The sequence below is a fragment of the Hirundo rustica genome, chromosome 13 (genome assembly GCF_015227805.2).
Source record: "Hirundo rustica isolate bHirRus1 chromosome 13, bHirRus1.pri.v3, whole genome shotgun sequence".
Taxonomy (NCBI): domain Eukaryota; kingdom Metazoa; phylum Chordata; class Aves; order Passeriformes; family Hirundinidae; genus Hirundo; species Hirundo rustica.
The window spans coordinates 17,415,799-17,430,636 of NC_053462.1; the positions used below are offsets into that span (position 1 = coordinate 17,415,799).

The 14,838-nt window shown below is 44.5% G+C and overlaps 1 protein-coding gene across 5 annotated transcripts in view; it reads left to right on the top strand.

The window, feature by feature from the left end:
- LRRK1 (leucine rich repeat kinase 1) overlaps positions 1–14,838 on the top strand; it is a 73,051-nt gene that overhangs the window by 17,102 nt on the left and 41,111 nt on the right. For 4 of the 5 annotated variants that reach the window (XM_040077371.2, XM_040077375.1, XM_040077373.2 and 1 more), the window contains 8 exons: positions 1,729–1,892; positions 2,756–2,927; positions 5,234–5,413; positions 6,023–6,171; positions 10,882–11,108; positions 11,500–11,627; positions 11,764–11,927; positions 12,648–12,785. In XM_040077371.2, the coding sequence (XP_039933305.1) occupies positions 1,729–1,892; positions 2,756–2,927; positions 5,234–5,413; positions 6,023–6,171; positions 10,882–11,108; positions 11,500–11,627; positions 11,764–11,927; positions 12,648–12,785 (1,322 nt within the window). Of the gene's footprint in view, positions 1–1,346; positions 1,452–1,728; positions 1,893–2,755; positions 2,928–5,233; positions 5,414–6,022; positions 6,172–10,881; positions 11,109–11,499; positions 11,628–11,763; positions 11,928–12,647; positions 12,786–14,838 lie in introns of all 5 variants that reach the window. The other variant, XM_040077374.2, reaches the window with a different exon arrangement.

The following is a 14,838-nucleotide window of genomic DNA, read 5'->3' on the forward strand; positions in this document are numbered from 1 at the left end:
TGTATCTCCAGTGTGAGGCTTTTTTCCCTCCAAGGGGAATTCCACAGCTTCTCTCTATGTTCAGGATTTCATCACAGGGTGAGGAGGCTGCTTGTTCCAGTAACTGCAGTGTTTGCTTGGATCTGTACTTCTTAAATTTTCTTAGTCCAGTTCTGAGTTGTTTTGACTGGAGAATTACTTTGCTTTAAAGCTCTCCCTTCCATCATCCTTTAAACATACTTGCCTAAGAATATTTTTTTTTCCCAATCTTCGGTGACCATGAAAATGAAAATTAAATCAGGAGTGATATTCTTAGTGATCCCTTATAGGTGTGTGGTCTGCTTTAAAAGAGTGAACTGAATGCACGAAGAATTTATTTTCCCATGTATTCCCTAAAATTGCAGAATTATGGAAGCACTACACCCATTACCATGAACTCTGAGATGCTGTTTATTGTGCTGTAATTTAATCCCACTTTCATGGGCCTTGATTTCTGCTCCTTGTCCTTCACACGTTGTGCATCATCTGGGAAAGGTTATTGGTGAGGGCACAATTCTAATGGCACGAACCTCTGGAGCCATCTCCAATGTCTGAGTGATTTGAGCTTCGAGTGTAAATAATTGATGAGGAGTGTTAGTCAGAACCTACTGGTGATTCAGACTGCATTATTCAAAGATATTTACTGACAGTTAGAGATTGCTCCGAATTTACTTCTCTTTCCAGGCTGCATTAAACTAGGCCCTGCATAGTGACATATGTGACTACTTAAAAAAAAAAATCCTTGTTAATACACGCGAAGAACTGTGGGCTTAAGTGCCTTATTTAACAAGTTGCAAATAAGCAAAAATAATTCATAAAGTTTTAGCAGGAAAAAAATCACTTTGTTTTCAAATGCTTTTTTCCTCTGTCTTGCTTGTTGTTCAGGAGTGGACCTGAAAACATCTTGTATTTCAGTGACTTTAATGCAGCTTTCCCTGTACTGGTAGCTGGGGAGTGGTTGGGTGTGAGACTTCCTGCCTGCCTCATTAGCCACCCACCAAAGCATCTTCTCTAATGACTTAGTCTTTTAATCTCTGACACTTAAAAGCTTTTTGGCTCCCAAAACCATTTAGGAAAAGAAAGTCTGGTCTAGGAGATTCTCCAGAATTGATTAAGGTGACACTGGGCATCTTGCAAAATATCCTTTTACTTTTTTTTTTTTTTTTTTTTTTTTCAGAGTCAATATTTCCAATTTCTTTTCTTTCACACTCGTAGAGGTGCCTAAAACTCTGGTTGAAAATGCTGGAGGACAATGGGATTTTATCAGGCTGTTGTCAGGAGTGAAGTGTGACTAAAGCAAGGCCAGTAATACCAGATTTGCCTTTCAGATTCCTGGTTTTGTCAGAATTCCTGCAGGTGCCAGTCCCGTGCAATTGCTCCTCAGCAGCAGGAGGAGTGTGCCAGGCAGATGAAGGGTTCATGTGTCCATGTGTGTGAGTTTCCACACCTTCCTTTGGAAACCACCTCTGGGAGCCATTGGGGAACTCACTGTCCCTCTCAGTTTCATGTCCCTGTTGGGAAGCACTTTCACATTTTATCACTTTCTTTTATCAGGCTCTTTTTTTTTTTTTTTTTTTTTAATTGCAAAAAGTAAATATTCCACTGAATATCACCAGCTTCTTTCATTCCCAGGATTCACTGGCGTTGCAGTTGTGCATCAGCAACGAGCAGGTACTTCTCCCTGACTTCTCTTTCCCGTTTTTCCTGCAGGAACTGTGGACATGGGTGGCAAACAGTCCACGAGTGGCGACGTCTCCGTCATCCAGACCCCTGTGACAGAAAGCATCCAGGATGCCTACAAAGCTGGGGACACCAGCAAGGCCCAAGAGTTGATTAGGTTGTCCTGTGAAGAGACTGCACTGCAGGTGGAAAAGGTTGGGTTGGGTTGCTGCTCTCTCTCGGATTTTATTGGCAAAGATGGCAGAATTTCAAGGTGCTGCTGTCTTCTGTCATTTTCTCGTGGAGAAAATCCATTCGGTTGTGTGGGGATCTGCAGAAACGTTCTCAGGGACATAGTTTGCCCTTGAAAAAACAAATCAGGAACGTGGGACAGACCACAGGGAGGAGTGTGTGTAGGAACAGGAGGCTGTGTGAGGAGGGCTGCTGCTGCTGTGGTCACCAAAACAGGGAAATGCATTTTTCCCTGTAAAAAGGAAGCAGTCTATAGACTTAGCAAAAAAACCAAAAAAAACAAAAAAGTATTCCCCCATCAGTGCAAAGACGGTTGATGGCCCCCGAGAAGATTTTGCTGCCTGTGTGTGGAATTTTATCACAAACTCTGTGCCAGCTTCTGCACTGCTCTGCCTTCAGAGCCCTCCTTTTAAGCCTGCTCTTTGCACAAAGCTGATGTGAGTGTTTTGGGAGGGTCCCTGCATGTCAAGTCCAGTCATTTTGGCCATCTCCAAAACAGGTAATACTGCATTTTGCAGCTGAGCTGTGCAAATGCTTTTTCTGTTGGTCCATGAAAAATGCTTTTATACTCACCATTCTGTGCCTCAGGCACTTACGTGAAAAACCATACAAAAAAACTATCATACAAACCCCTACAAATTAACATAATACATTTATCGACAATGATCACAATGGCCACCAGTGTTTATGACATTCCCAGTTAACCACAGCGACAGTGGACATGCATTGGCGTGGGCACAAATAAACCCATCCAGCTCTAGAAACGGTTCTTTCTCTGCCTGCTGCCCTGAACAGAGAGTTTCTTCTGCTGTGTTTCCTTCACCAGTGTCAGCTTTTAGGCATTGCAGCAGCATATGGAGATCTGCAGGCGGTGAGGTACCTGCTGAAGGAAGCGTTGGTGGTGTTACCAACAGAGCCCAACGATGACAATGCAGCCGTGGTGGCGGCGTATTTTGGGCACAAGGACATCGTGAAAGAGCTGCTGGATTCCCTGCGTGGTAAGCCCTGGGCTGACCCTGCCTCTCCTCCAGTTTTTCAGGAGCTGTGTGCTAACAGCTCCAAGCAGGCATTTGGGGTTTTTCGCATTCCTTGGAAGGGGAGGGGTTTAGCCATGGGAAAGTGCGGGGCAGGATCAGATCTCTGCCGTGCTTGAAGAAAACTTTTCCTCCCCAGGGAAGAGAAACACATTCATAAAAATATTCCATGTTTGCAAACTGGAAGTGGAGGGAGATGCCATTGAGACAGTTCGTTCCTGTCAGGCCTCACAGCTGGGTAACATCCCAGACACTACAGTGAAATTAGGGGATTTTCAGGATGCAGCATCATCATCCCACTGCTGATCCAGCGATCTCAGTGGTGCTGGCAGTGAGTGGCCTGACTGGCCAGAGACACTTCGGGTGCACAGCTGACACCCAGTTGGGTCTCTGCTTGACATTTGGTTTTGACTTTCAGGGGAATTCCTTCTTTAGAATAATCGTTATATTTTACTTATTTTAATTTGTTTTAATTATTTTGGAACAGAGACATTTTTTGACTCGGACATAATTCCTAAGGCAGCAGTGGGGGCAGGGGGCAGAGCACAACTCTGACTCAGGACGAGGAGCTGTGTTTGGGTTCCTGTAGCTCCTTCAATGTTCTGTGAGCTTGGCAGCTCCTTCTCCCTGAGGCCTTCCATGCATTTGGGGTCCAGAGGTCCTGCAGAACATCTGGGGCAAATCCTTGACCTCAGACACTGCAGTAACACAAGAGCTAAGCTGGCTTCTGCAATATTTAACCTGAATATAGCTCTAGCTCCTCACTGGGACTAAATAGTTGCCAATGGCCTCACTTAGAACGGGAATAACCTGTTGGGAAACTTGCTTATTTGGTGTCCTATTAGAGCACTGGTAAGCAAAATAAATGTTCCAGTTTGGGGGATTCAATTAAATGCAATATTCCCTTCAGCCTGAAAGGAAGCTGAGTAACCCAGTAGCAAAAATGAAATTATGTTAATATAATGCACTGAGTAATGAAAAGTGACTTAAGTAGTTTCTGGAAACTTAGCTCAGTTCAGAAGTGACCAAATTCCCTCCAACTCTTGCTTCGGGGGGGTCAGGGGAGGAGCTCTGCACAAACAGCAGCTTCCAGAAATCTTTCTGCAGGACCTTCCAACTGTTTTCTTGGGAAGTTACACAGAAACCAATCACAGGGCTTAGGTATAAATTGCATAAATTTGCAATTTGGCTGTTGCACTGCAGTGATTCTCCCTGGAACAGTGAGAACTACTTGTGGCTCACAGCTTAAGTGGAGCCCATTTTCTGCAGCAGGAGGGTGAGGGGTTTGTTGGAGTTGTTAAGAATGCAAAGAGAGATGTAATTTCCACATGGATAAGCTGCAAAAAAGCCTTGACATGTTAAACTTGGGGTCGTGGATGTTCCTGTAAGTGTTTCAGAGAGGATGTGGATTTGTAAAGTATATGGCAGTAGTACAGGGAATCAGGGAAGATTTGGGGATTGCTTATTGTTAGCAGAAATAATTCTGTCCTGGGCATTTAGTTATGTGCCCAGAATTAGGCACACCTAGAGGAAAGTGGAGTTCTACAGGAAAACATTGTTTCTGGGAAAAAAAAAGCAGTTTGAGAATGACTAAAACATCAGCAAATTCATGCAGAAATCAGAACATGGTGTTTTAGTTTTTAGCCTTAGATGACATTTGTCTGATTTTACTATGAATTAATAGTAAAGAGTTGACCTGAAATGAAATATTTGAAGGGGAAATGAAAGCTTTTATGGGAGACTTCAGATTGCAGCAAAAACAAGCTAAAACAATTCTGGTTTTGTTGACTGAAGCATTTATTTTTGTTTTATTTATCCAATAACACGAAAACTCATCTGGTTTTCCCCATTCTTTGTATGCCCTCTCATGAACTTGGAAGAAGTGGCCAGTCTTGGGTGTTTGGATCTAATGTCTGTTTGGATCTGGATGCAGAGACAGTCCTGATCATCCCTGTTTGGAGTCAGATGTTCATTTATCTGCTGGTGTTTCAGCAGAACTGTTGCTGCCTTATGCTTAGGTCAGGGACAGACCAAAAATTTCACCCATTAGCTGGGTGGGTAAAGGAGAACAGTTAAGCAAAGCTGAAAACTCAGTGCCTGACCAGCTTAGCACCCTTCTCTGACCCACTTTTGCAGGGTGACCTGTTCCTTTTGTCCTCAGGAGCATCACCCTGTCCCAAACCCCTTTGCACAGCCGTTGTCTGTGGGTATTCCTCTCACATCACAGCCTGCTGGCATGAACGAAGCCACATTTTATATGTTTTTGGTAGGTCCTAACACTTGCCAGCAGCTCCTGAACTGGATGCTGGCCATAGCCTGCCAGCAGGGCCATTTGGACATTGTCAAGCTCCTGATCCGTGCCTACAGCGCTGACCCCGAGAGCTGTGCAGTCAGGAAGAACGAATTCCCCGTCCTCATCCGCCTGCCCCTCTACGCTGCTATAAAGGCAGGTGTGTATTTGCATGCTTCCACATTCTGCCCCTTTTCTGCCAGCTCCTCAAAGACATGGCTGAGCTGTTCACACGCAGGATGGTATCCATGGCTTGCCTGGAGTTGGATTTCCAGCAGGATGAATTAAAATAAAATTGGCTCTGAATCTTTCTGCTCAGCCAGATTGGAGTCAGGGCCTTGTGAAGTTAGATTACTGTAAATACTGAGAGGCTGAACTTTCCTCTATAAACTCCTTGGGAAAAGACCCTTAAAAACCAGAATCCTTGCAAGTAAAAGCATTATTGTTATGGACACTCTGGCACACATGCTTGATTTAGGCTGAATAATTTACACTTCAAAGCACAGCTGTGTGTATAGTCTAATATGATGGGAAAAAAGAGAAGAAAGAAAGAGCCTGGGCCAGCACTTTTGCACAGTGTCTTTGCTGTCTCAGTTTGACCAAACTGAGTCCTGCCACTGGAGGAAACAGCCTTTACACAGTTCAGTTTCCTTTTTGAACACCCCCACAGTTTTTTTCAGAAGTGGTTATTTCCCAGGATTTCTGTTTCTGTCCTTGCTGGTTCATTTACATGAGGTGAAGGGAGCAAACAATCTGCTTTTCTCCGAAGGGAATGAAGACGTAGCCGTGTTTTTGTTGCGAAATGGAGCTTTCTTTTGTTCCTACATCCTGATGGACAGTCCTGAATCCAGCAAACATCTTCTGAGGAAGTATTTCATTGAGACAACCCCACTACCAGGTAGTGCTCCAGCAAAAACAGTAAGTAACCATTTATCTGCCTGAGGAGATGTTGTTTTAAGGGGGCATCATGTTAATAACTGATAATTGTCTTTGCATGCCGTGTGGCTGCTGATTCCTCTCCTCAGCTGTGAGCCTTGTGGTTTGCTGCCCTTTTAGAAAACCGTGCAAGTGGCTTTGATGCTGAATCACAGGGTGTAAAACATCAAGGCTTTAAATGGCATCACTCTGCAAGACACAGCAACAGCTTCTGGGGGGCAATTTAATCACCACCGTGTGAGCCAGGGCGTGCTGGGCAGAGGAAACACCGACTTTGGGCTCAAAGTCTTTCAGAGGAGAAGCTGGGCTGCTTCTAGCACAGATTTCCTCTGTGTCCCCAGGGTCATCACTTCCTCCAGGTTTCTGTTGTGGCCCTGGTTGCAGGGTGATGCCACGAACTCTGTGGTGTCCCCAAGTGTTGGTATGGAACAGGGCTGAGCGTGGGAACCCTGCTGTGTCAGACAGTTCAGGTGAAAATGGGCTTGAGTGGCTTTTTGTTAGCAAGGAGCATGAGCAAGCCAATGATCTGCTGGCTATCTTTCCTACTTCAGATCGTCAGCAGTAAAAAAGTGTCTCACACTGGTGTTGTTACTACTTTACAGGGAAGCACACAGTGTTTTGTATAATTTATACTGACAGCAATTTATTATTAGGCATTTTTCAGTTTTTCCCCTCAACACGTAGTTTAACCCACACTGAATAGGAGCATCAGATCCCTGAGCTTTCAGTGCTTACAGTTTTCGTCAGGTCACAAAAATTTTGCAGTGAAAAGATGTTCCCTAATCAATCCAGTTGAGTGTCTGTCTGCTCAGCTTGTGGCATTGCAGGCTGTTGGTTCTGCTTTGGTGTTAAGTGAAAATAAGGAGAGAGGTTTTAGTAGCTTTACAAACTTCTCCATTCTCTGTTTGCCTGCCAGAATCCTCTCATTGGGTTCTTCTTGATACCCTGAGTGTTAGACTACGTAAGTGAGCTTGACTTCTTTAAATTCAGTCAGTAGATTTAGAGCCCTCCACGTGCTACTCTTAATTTTGTTTACAGATAAACAAAAGGAATCTTAATTCTAGATGCGGGCAAGAGTTGATAAAATGTCTTTCAGAAGAAAAAAAAAATCCAACTGGATAATTCAGCTTGAATAAACTTGGAATAAATGTTTGAATCACAGGCAAGAGGTCTGTTTTCCATGTGAATTTGCTGGCAATATTTAACTTAGCTGCTGTAAAAATGACTCAGCTTTGCTGTTGTCACACCCTGAGTGAAGAAGAAGAGAGCAGTCTTCAGACATCAGCTAATTGCCAGAAGGGCCTGGTTTGAAAAGAAAGAAAGAAAGAAAAGAAAAAAAAACAACAACAGAGGAAAAAACGCAGAAACTTGACCTTGATTCTCCTAGTAGCTGTTTATTTTTAATATGTTTACTTATTAATGCTTTCTCTTTGAATTCATTTTGGCAGACTGGGACAGATTCGGGAGGATCTGTCCTGGTTTGTCTGCAGAGCTCAGATCTTTGGGAAGTGACACTCGCACACTCTGATAACTTCTTAAAAAACAACTTTGCGGCGACTGCAGACAAATTGGCTCGGCGCTTTCTTCTTGTCTCAGAGGGTTCATCCTGAGATGGATTTTGCACTGGGAGGAAGCAAAACTGAGTTGTGTGGAGACTGGGACGTGTGTGGCAGCCAGCTGGATCTCAGAGAGTTCTCCCCTTGGACAGGGAGGGCAAACCAAGCACTGATCGTTCCAGAGTGAGCCCAGAACTTCAAGAGGCTTTGTCCCTTCTGTGCTATCTCTGAGTGGAAACACTTGAGCACAGCTGAGCTCCAATCGATTTCACAGTAGTGAATGCAGAGCTATGCATGAAATGTGCCTGAGAGCTGGTTTTGGCTGCCACACCTTCCAGACAGCCCGAGCAGAGCTGCCCTTTCTCAGGCAAGAGGAGTTACATCTCATTTTTCTAATATCTGTTTCTCCTTTTTTTTGTTCTTTCCTGGCATGAATTTATACCCACAGCAAACCACAGTTTTATTAAAGAGAGGAAGTGGTCCCTTTTTACAGGAACAGGTAACAAATGCCAAAGAGAGCCTTTGCAGTGAAGTGGCTGGGCACAGATTCCAGACTTCAATAGATGTATTCAGCAGGGAGATAAATGTAACTTTACAGTGTGTACAGTGTGAGATAAATTTAATTTTTCCATTGCAGGAAAAATTTTAAAAAAAAAAAAAAAATCTCTTCCAGAGAAGAGCTTTGTCTGCTGTATTTTCCCTAGGAGATATTTTATCGATAATTTTATATTCAAGCATACAAATGTGTGTGTGTGGGATCCTCCTCTCATTTTTTTATCCTGGTAATCTCACTTACATCACCATCAGCACTGAGCTCTGCAGCAGTCCCACACAACATTCAGAGCCGGGTTGTTGATGGAGGAAGCAGATCCTTGTCCTCAGATTATCCCACATGCAGCAGGAGCGAGGTTCTGATGGAGCACGTCACGTCGTGTAGGAGAAATGAACAACAGCCTTTCTTAATCACCTTACCAGACAGCCTCAGATTTAAGTAAATATTTTTCATGTTTATAGTCGATCCTTTGCCCAAGAGCAGTGGGGTTTCTTGCTCCTGCACAATTTCCAGTCCTTTGCCTCAGTGCATCCCCTGGCATTGCTGCAGTAGAAGATTTCAGTTTAGTCTTCAGGGCTTGTATTGAGAAATTCTTCCTTTGGCAGGAGAGGGGAGTCTAGAGAGGTTTTCTTTGGCCTTCTGAAGAGCAGGGAGCTGCCTGCAGTCAGCCCTGAGCTAACATCCTCTGAACTCTGTCCCTGGTTTAGCACAGAGTTCACCACCAGCCCCAGATGAAGAAGGGTTGGGCTGAGCTCTGTGAGTTTGGCATCACAGACCTTTGGCATCAGAGAAGCAGCTTTTCTGGGAAAAAAAATAGTGCAGATTAAGTATGAGCTGGGGAATAAATCCCCTCTCTTTGTGGCACTGCTGTCAGGATTTCTTTCACTTAATTAACATTTTCACTGCAGAGTCCTGAGCCAGCCAAACCCCTAACTGGTACCTGGTTACTGATACCTGAGTCAGGTAGAGGGGTTTGGCAGGTCCTCCAGTTTGCAGAGACACTGTCAGTCCTTGTCTCTGGATGGGAAGGAGGGCATTGATTCCTGGGATTCAAAAAGCTGCCTTGGATACAGGACACCAACCCGCAGCACTGATAGCAGGTGCTGGATTTCACAATCCTGCCTGTGGTGTGAGAAATCATTATCTGCATTCTGCAGCTATCTCCTTATCACATTAAATACCCCGAGGCCTTGCCTCTGCGTTCTTGAGGGCAATGATACACAGCAGTCTAAATGCAAAATGGGGATGGGTTATCAGTCTGCAAAGAGGAGCAGCACAGACACAAGGTCCTGCTTGCACCCCCTGAAAGAAGGCTGTGAGGTTGTATTGTATTGGTTGGTGTACTCCAGGACAAGTGCTTTTTTCCCAAGCCAAGGGATTTGTGGTACATGTTACAGGTGAGAGAAAAGTTCAGGGAACTGTCTGCTGAATTTAAAACAAGAGTTTCTAAGCAGGAAGCTGTTAAATATGCAGGCTTGGGAAATCTGGCAGTAAAGCAGGATGTGTTTGGTGTGACAGTGAAAGCTTTGCAGTGCAGCTCCCATTGGGTGCTGTGCCCTTTGCAGTAGCAGCGCAGACTCTGCTTAATTTGATTTCTTGTTGCTGCTGGCTTGCTGTGATTTGCAGGGGTGCCTTGTGGCATGGCAGTGCATGTAGCTTTAAACAAACAGCTGGAGCTCTCTGCCTTGGTTTCCCCAGTGGCACAATGGGCATAATATTTCCATTCATATTTGCAGGGCTGTCCTGAGGCATCACGAGTCTACACTCGTCTACACTCAGTCTACACTGAAAAGCACAGTGTCTACACTAAGGACAACTACTGTCAATATCTAAAAAGTGCATCTGTTTGTACTTACCCTTTGTTCTATTCTCCCAAACATTTGAACTGTCTGATCTACGTGGCCAGTTCTGAGTCTCAAATAAACATTTGAGACAGGCCTTTGTTTCCCTTGTCTTTCTCTCCCTTCCCCAAATGCGTTCTTTTTAATTCTAAATTTGGGGTTAAAAGTCCAAAGAGCTAAATACTGGGCATTGGAAAGCAAATTAAATTTGCTGTCGGGTTCTTGCTGCCTCCTGGTGGAGAATCAACAATCTTACCATTGAGGCTGGTTTTGGGATGAGTTATGTCAAAACCAACAAGTTTATGAAAACGTTTTGGGAATATAATTTTTAAAATGTGCATTTCAGGACAAGGATTGGAATGCAATGAGGTGATCTTGAAAATGGAGCCTTGGGTTGTTTCCTTGCATTGATGACCGCTGTGTGTTCACACTTTCTTCTGTCCAACCTGGACCCAGAATAATTTGGCTGGTGAAGAAGTCCAGCTCCCCTGTTTGGGCTTGCTCATGGTCTTTTGAGTGAAATCATGGAGCAGATACAGCAGGGGCTGCTGATATCCGGGCATGATTTCATCTCTGAGTCAGTTTAATTCCTAGAAGCAGATTGGAAAGTGAGAAAAATGGGAAAGAGCAAAATGTTTATGGCCTGTACTCTGCTCTGCCAGATTCCCAGTGGTGTAGCACAGGCTGAGAGCAACTGGGATTTCACTCATGCGGTTTTCTCTTCTCTCTTTGACACGTGCAGGCTTTGTGTGTGAACTGGTCAAACCTCAAGCTGCCCTGGGTGGATCTAGACTGGCTGATTGATATCTCCTGTCAGATAACTGAGCTTGACCTCTCTGCCAACTGCCTGGTGTCCCTCCCGTCCGTGATCCCATGGGGGCTGATAAACCTGCGGAAGCTCAGCCTGGCTGACAATCAGCTGACAGAGTTGCCCAGTGTGCAGTCCTCTGATGAGATCATTTGTACAAGGTCTGTTTTCTGTCTGCTGCAAGGTTTAACTTAGGATTTGCACCTCTGCATTCTCAGCGTTTCCAAGTTTGTTGTGGGGACTTTTATTCCTGCACTGTCCCATGTTGCCTGTGCTTTTCTCCAGCTCTGGTGAGCCCCATTCCTCTAAGCTGGCTCAGAGTGACATGTACAGGCTGATACCAATGATTCGATCTGCTGTCTATCTGCTGTCTCTCTCTGCTCCCTTGAAGTGTTAATTTTCTAATTAGGGTTTTATGCTTCGCCTTGTGAGGCGCATTTCAGCCATTTTCATTCAGAACTGAAGCTGTCCTGGTATAACAGATGTCTGTGGCAACAGGAGGCTTTGCTGTTGTTTTCCTGGTGCCTGACTGAGATTGTTCTGGACTCACAGGTTACTTGAGGTCGATGTATCCAGCAACCGGCTCTCCACTCTCCCTACTGGATTCCTACATCTTAAAAACCTTAAAAAACTCATCGCTTCCAAAAACTATATGGAGAAGTTGTTTGACGAGGAAAACAGTACGTACAGTCCAGTGTTTGGCTTGCATTTCAAGGCTGAGCCATAGGGAAGAACTCAAAAAAGTTAAAATAATGGCTTAAATGGCTTTAAAGGTCTCTTGATTATACCAAGGCTACAATGTTTCATGTTTTCCAGCAACTAATTGGATTGGTTTAAGGAAGCTGCAGGAGTTTGATGTCTCTGACAACAGGTTGGTGGAACTTCCAACGGTTTTTCTGTACTGCTTCAAGTCCCTAAACCTACTGAATGTTTCCAGGAATCAGCTGAAAGTGTTTCCAGATCCCTGGGCCTGCCCCCTGGTAAGTTGAGCTGTGCTGACAAAGTCAGAGGCTGAAAAAGCTGTTGAAACAATGCAAAAAAAAAAAAAAAAAAAAAATTGACTGTGATATTTAAAAAGCTCTTAGATGCTTAAAAGCTGTTTTGTAGGAGTGGCCCTGCCAAATTTGGTTTATGGGTTTCAGATCCAGTCTTGCTGAGGCTCCACCATGTTCTCACCGTGTTGATGGTATTGGTAGAAAAGTTTTAGAAGTGTGTCTTACATGGGTGTGTTAATTTTCTCTGTAGTTCCTCTGAGCAGAAACGTTGTTAAGAACATTTTACAAAACACCAAACTTTCATCAGAGGAAACTTTGCCCAAACCCATGGCAAACCAGGACATCTGTATGCACACCCATCACTGTGACTTTATTCCTCATTTTTACAGGGGCAGCAGGGGAAAGGACATTTTTACAGTATCCTTTGGGGAAGTGTTTGTTCATGGTTGAAAAGCAAATGGGGGAGGGTGATTTTCAAAATAATTTTTAGAACGCTTTTCACCCACCAAGGAATTTGAAATTTTAGTGCATCTCCTCAGCAAACGCTGTGTGCCTGCATGCCCAATAATTTATCTAGATCAAGATATCTAAAGAGACCACCTAGAATTAATTTATTAAAGCTTTTTACATGTGACAGATTATCTACCGCATTATTTGAAGAGATGATTACTGCTCTGTAAGTGTGGGGCTTTTTATGTTTTCCAGAAATGTTGTAAAGCATCTAGAAACGCACTGGAATTCCTACCTGATGCATTGACTGTGTTCTGGAAAAATCACCTGAGGGAAGTGGATTTTTCTGAGAATTCACTGAAAGAAGTTCCATCAGGACTCTTCCAGCTCGAGGTAAGTGTCATTTCTTCATAGTTCTCACATTATTTTTCCTGCTACTGGCTCAGACCTCAGACTGGCTGCGTGGTTAAGGTCGGAGCCCACGTGCTGGTTTGAACTGGTGCAATTGCACAGAGCCCCTGAGCAGGCTGTCACCCCCTGAATCGCCACATTCAGGCCCTCATCCACTGAGCTATATCTAGTTTCTGACACAGGTCTTCTGAGAGCTCTCTGGATGTCTGTGGTTTGCAGAATTTGGGAGCACAGTTTGGAAGACAAGCCCTGCATTGTAGCTCCAAGCTCCAGCCATTGAAATATTGATGTACTCAAGTGCACTCACAAATAGCTGTGTTTTTTCTTGAAAAAAGTGTTGTGTAATTAGGAGTTAGTCTTGCTGTGCTGAAAATGGCATATTTGAATGTCCTAAACAATGCTGCTTGGGACCTCTGTAATCTTAAAGATTAAAAATTTCTTTCCTGTGAAAGGAACAGCATAGATCCATGGGTTTATGTCAAAATTCTTCAGAATTTCTGCTTTCACATGGTATTGATGTGAAACCAAGCAGAACTTGGGGTTTCCTCCAAGCTTTCCTGCAAGATTGTGAAATTCAGGGTTGTGGAGAGAGAAACAGAGGTGCAGAAACTCCAAGCTTTTCCTTGCTGGGCTCTGTGGGAAGGATGCAGAAGTGATGGCTCATATCCATGTCCAGTCCTGATGTCAGGATCTGCTGCAAAAGTGCCTTTTACTCGTGCTGGAACAAGAGGGTTGAATTCCTTCAGTTCTTTTCAGTGATCCCTGCACATTTGGCTTTGCTCTCTGGTGCCTGTTTGTTTCCAGCTGGCATTTCTCCTGAAACAGAACCAATCCTATGGACTATTGTCTCCAAAACTTGGTTTTTGTGAATGCATTGAGAGCCAGCCCAGGGGGTGGGAGCCACCATGGCAGATATTAAACATGAGGTGGTGCTTCCAGGACACAATTTTTGGGTGCTGCTGCTCAGAGGGTGCTGAGGGGTGCAAAGGCACCAGTACAGGGGAGAGCTCAATGCAGTCTTTGCTGCTGTTTTCAAAGTTAGTGAGCCTTGACTGTTCTAAATAGCATCAGTTCTTATCCATATCTCTTCAGTATTTTATTCATAAAAGAAATAAATATCAAGTATTTTCTGAGGGCCAGAGTGTGATGAGCAAATAGAAGGTGAAACCCCATGCCTGGAGGAGCCCTGGCTTGGGCTGCTCCTTGATTGTAGAGTTTGTGTGGGTGAACAGGGCTGTGCTCATGCTCCAGCCCTTTCCAGAAGCAAATGTGGGAAGGGAAGGGGGGGGAAATGGGAAGTGAAGTGTTCCTACAGATAATGTATTATTTTTATGTAGGAACAGCAGTGAACTCTCTTCTCCCTGGGAAAGGCAGGCAGCAGAGGAGGCCTGTGACTTGAGGGCACATGTTGTGGGACAGTCATTTGTCACTGTAGCTGCAGTGTAGTTTATCACTGGCCTTTGCATGGTTTGCAGAGCAATCTCAAGACTGGGACCAGCTCAGTCCTTAATACCATGTGTACTCCAGAAATGTGATGTTAAGAGAAACAGAAACGTCCTCAGCTTTCCTGGCTGTTGCCTTCTAAAGGAACCAACCAAGCCATGACTTAGTTCTCTAGACTTGTTTGCTTCTCCCTAGTTTGCTCCTCCTGGCCTCTTCTGGGTGGAATAATTCAGGTTGGACTCTGGTCAGCTTTCCCCCATCATGACCTGACTGAGGAACCTTAATTGGGATGCTGCAGTCCCTTCACTCAGGTGCCATCTCACACCCCTTTGCATGCTGTGGCAGCAGCTTTGAAGGAAGTTTGTGTGCTAGTGCCATTGTGTCCCTTCTGGAGGCCCCTATTCTCACACTGAAAGGCAGTAAAAATGGAGAAATTAGAGAGAGGAGGTGATTTAAAAGGACAAGAGAGATCTCCAGAGTTTGTCAGCTATGAGGAACCACAGCTAGCTGACAGTCACTAATTTTCCCCCCATGCACAGAACCACTGGAGAGAAGCTCTCAGCTCCCTGGAGAGTGGCCTTGGGGGGACAAA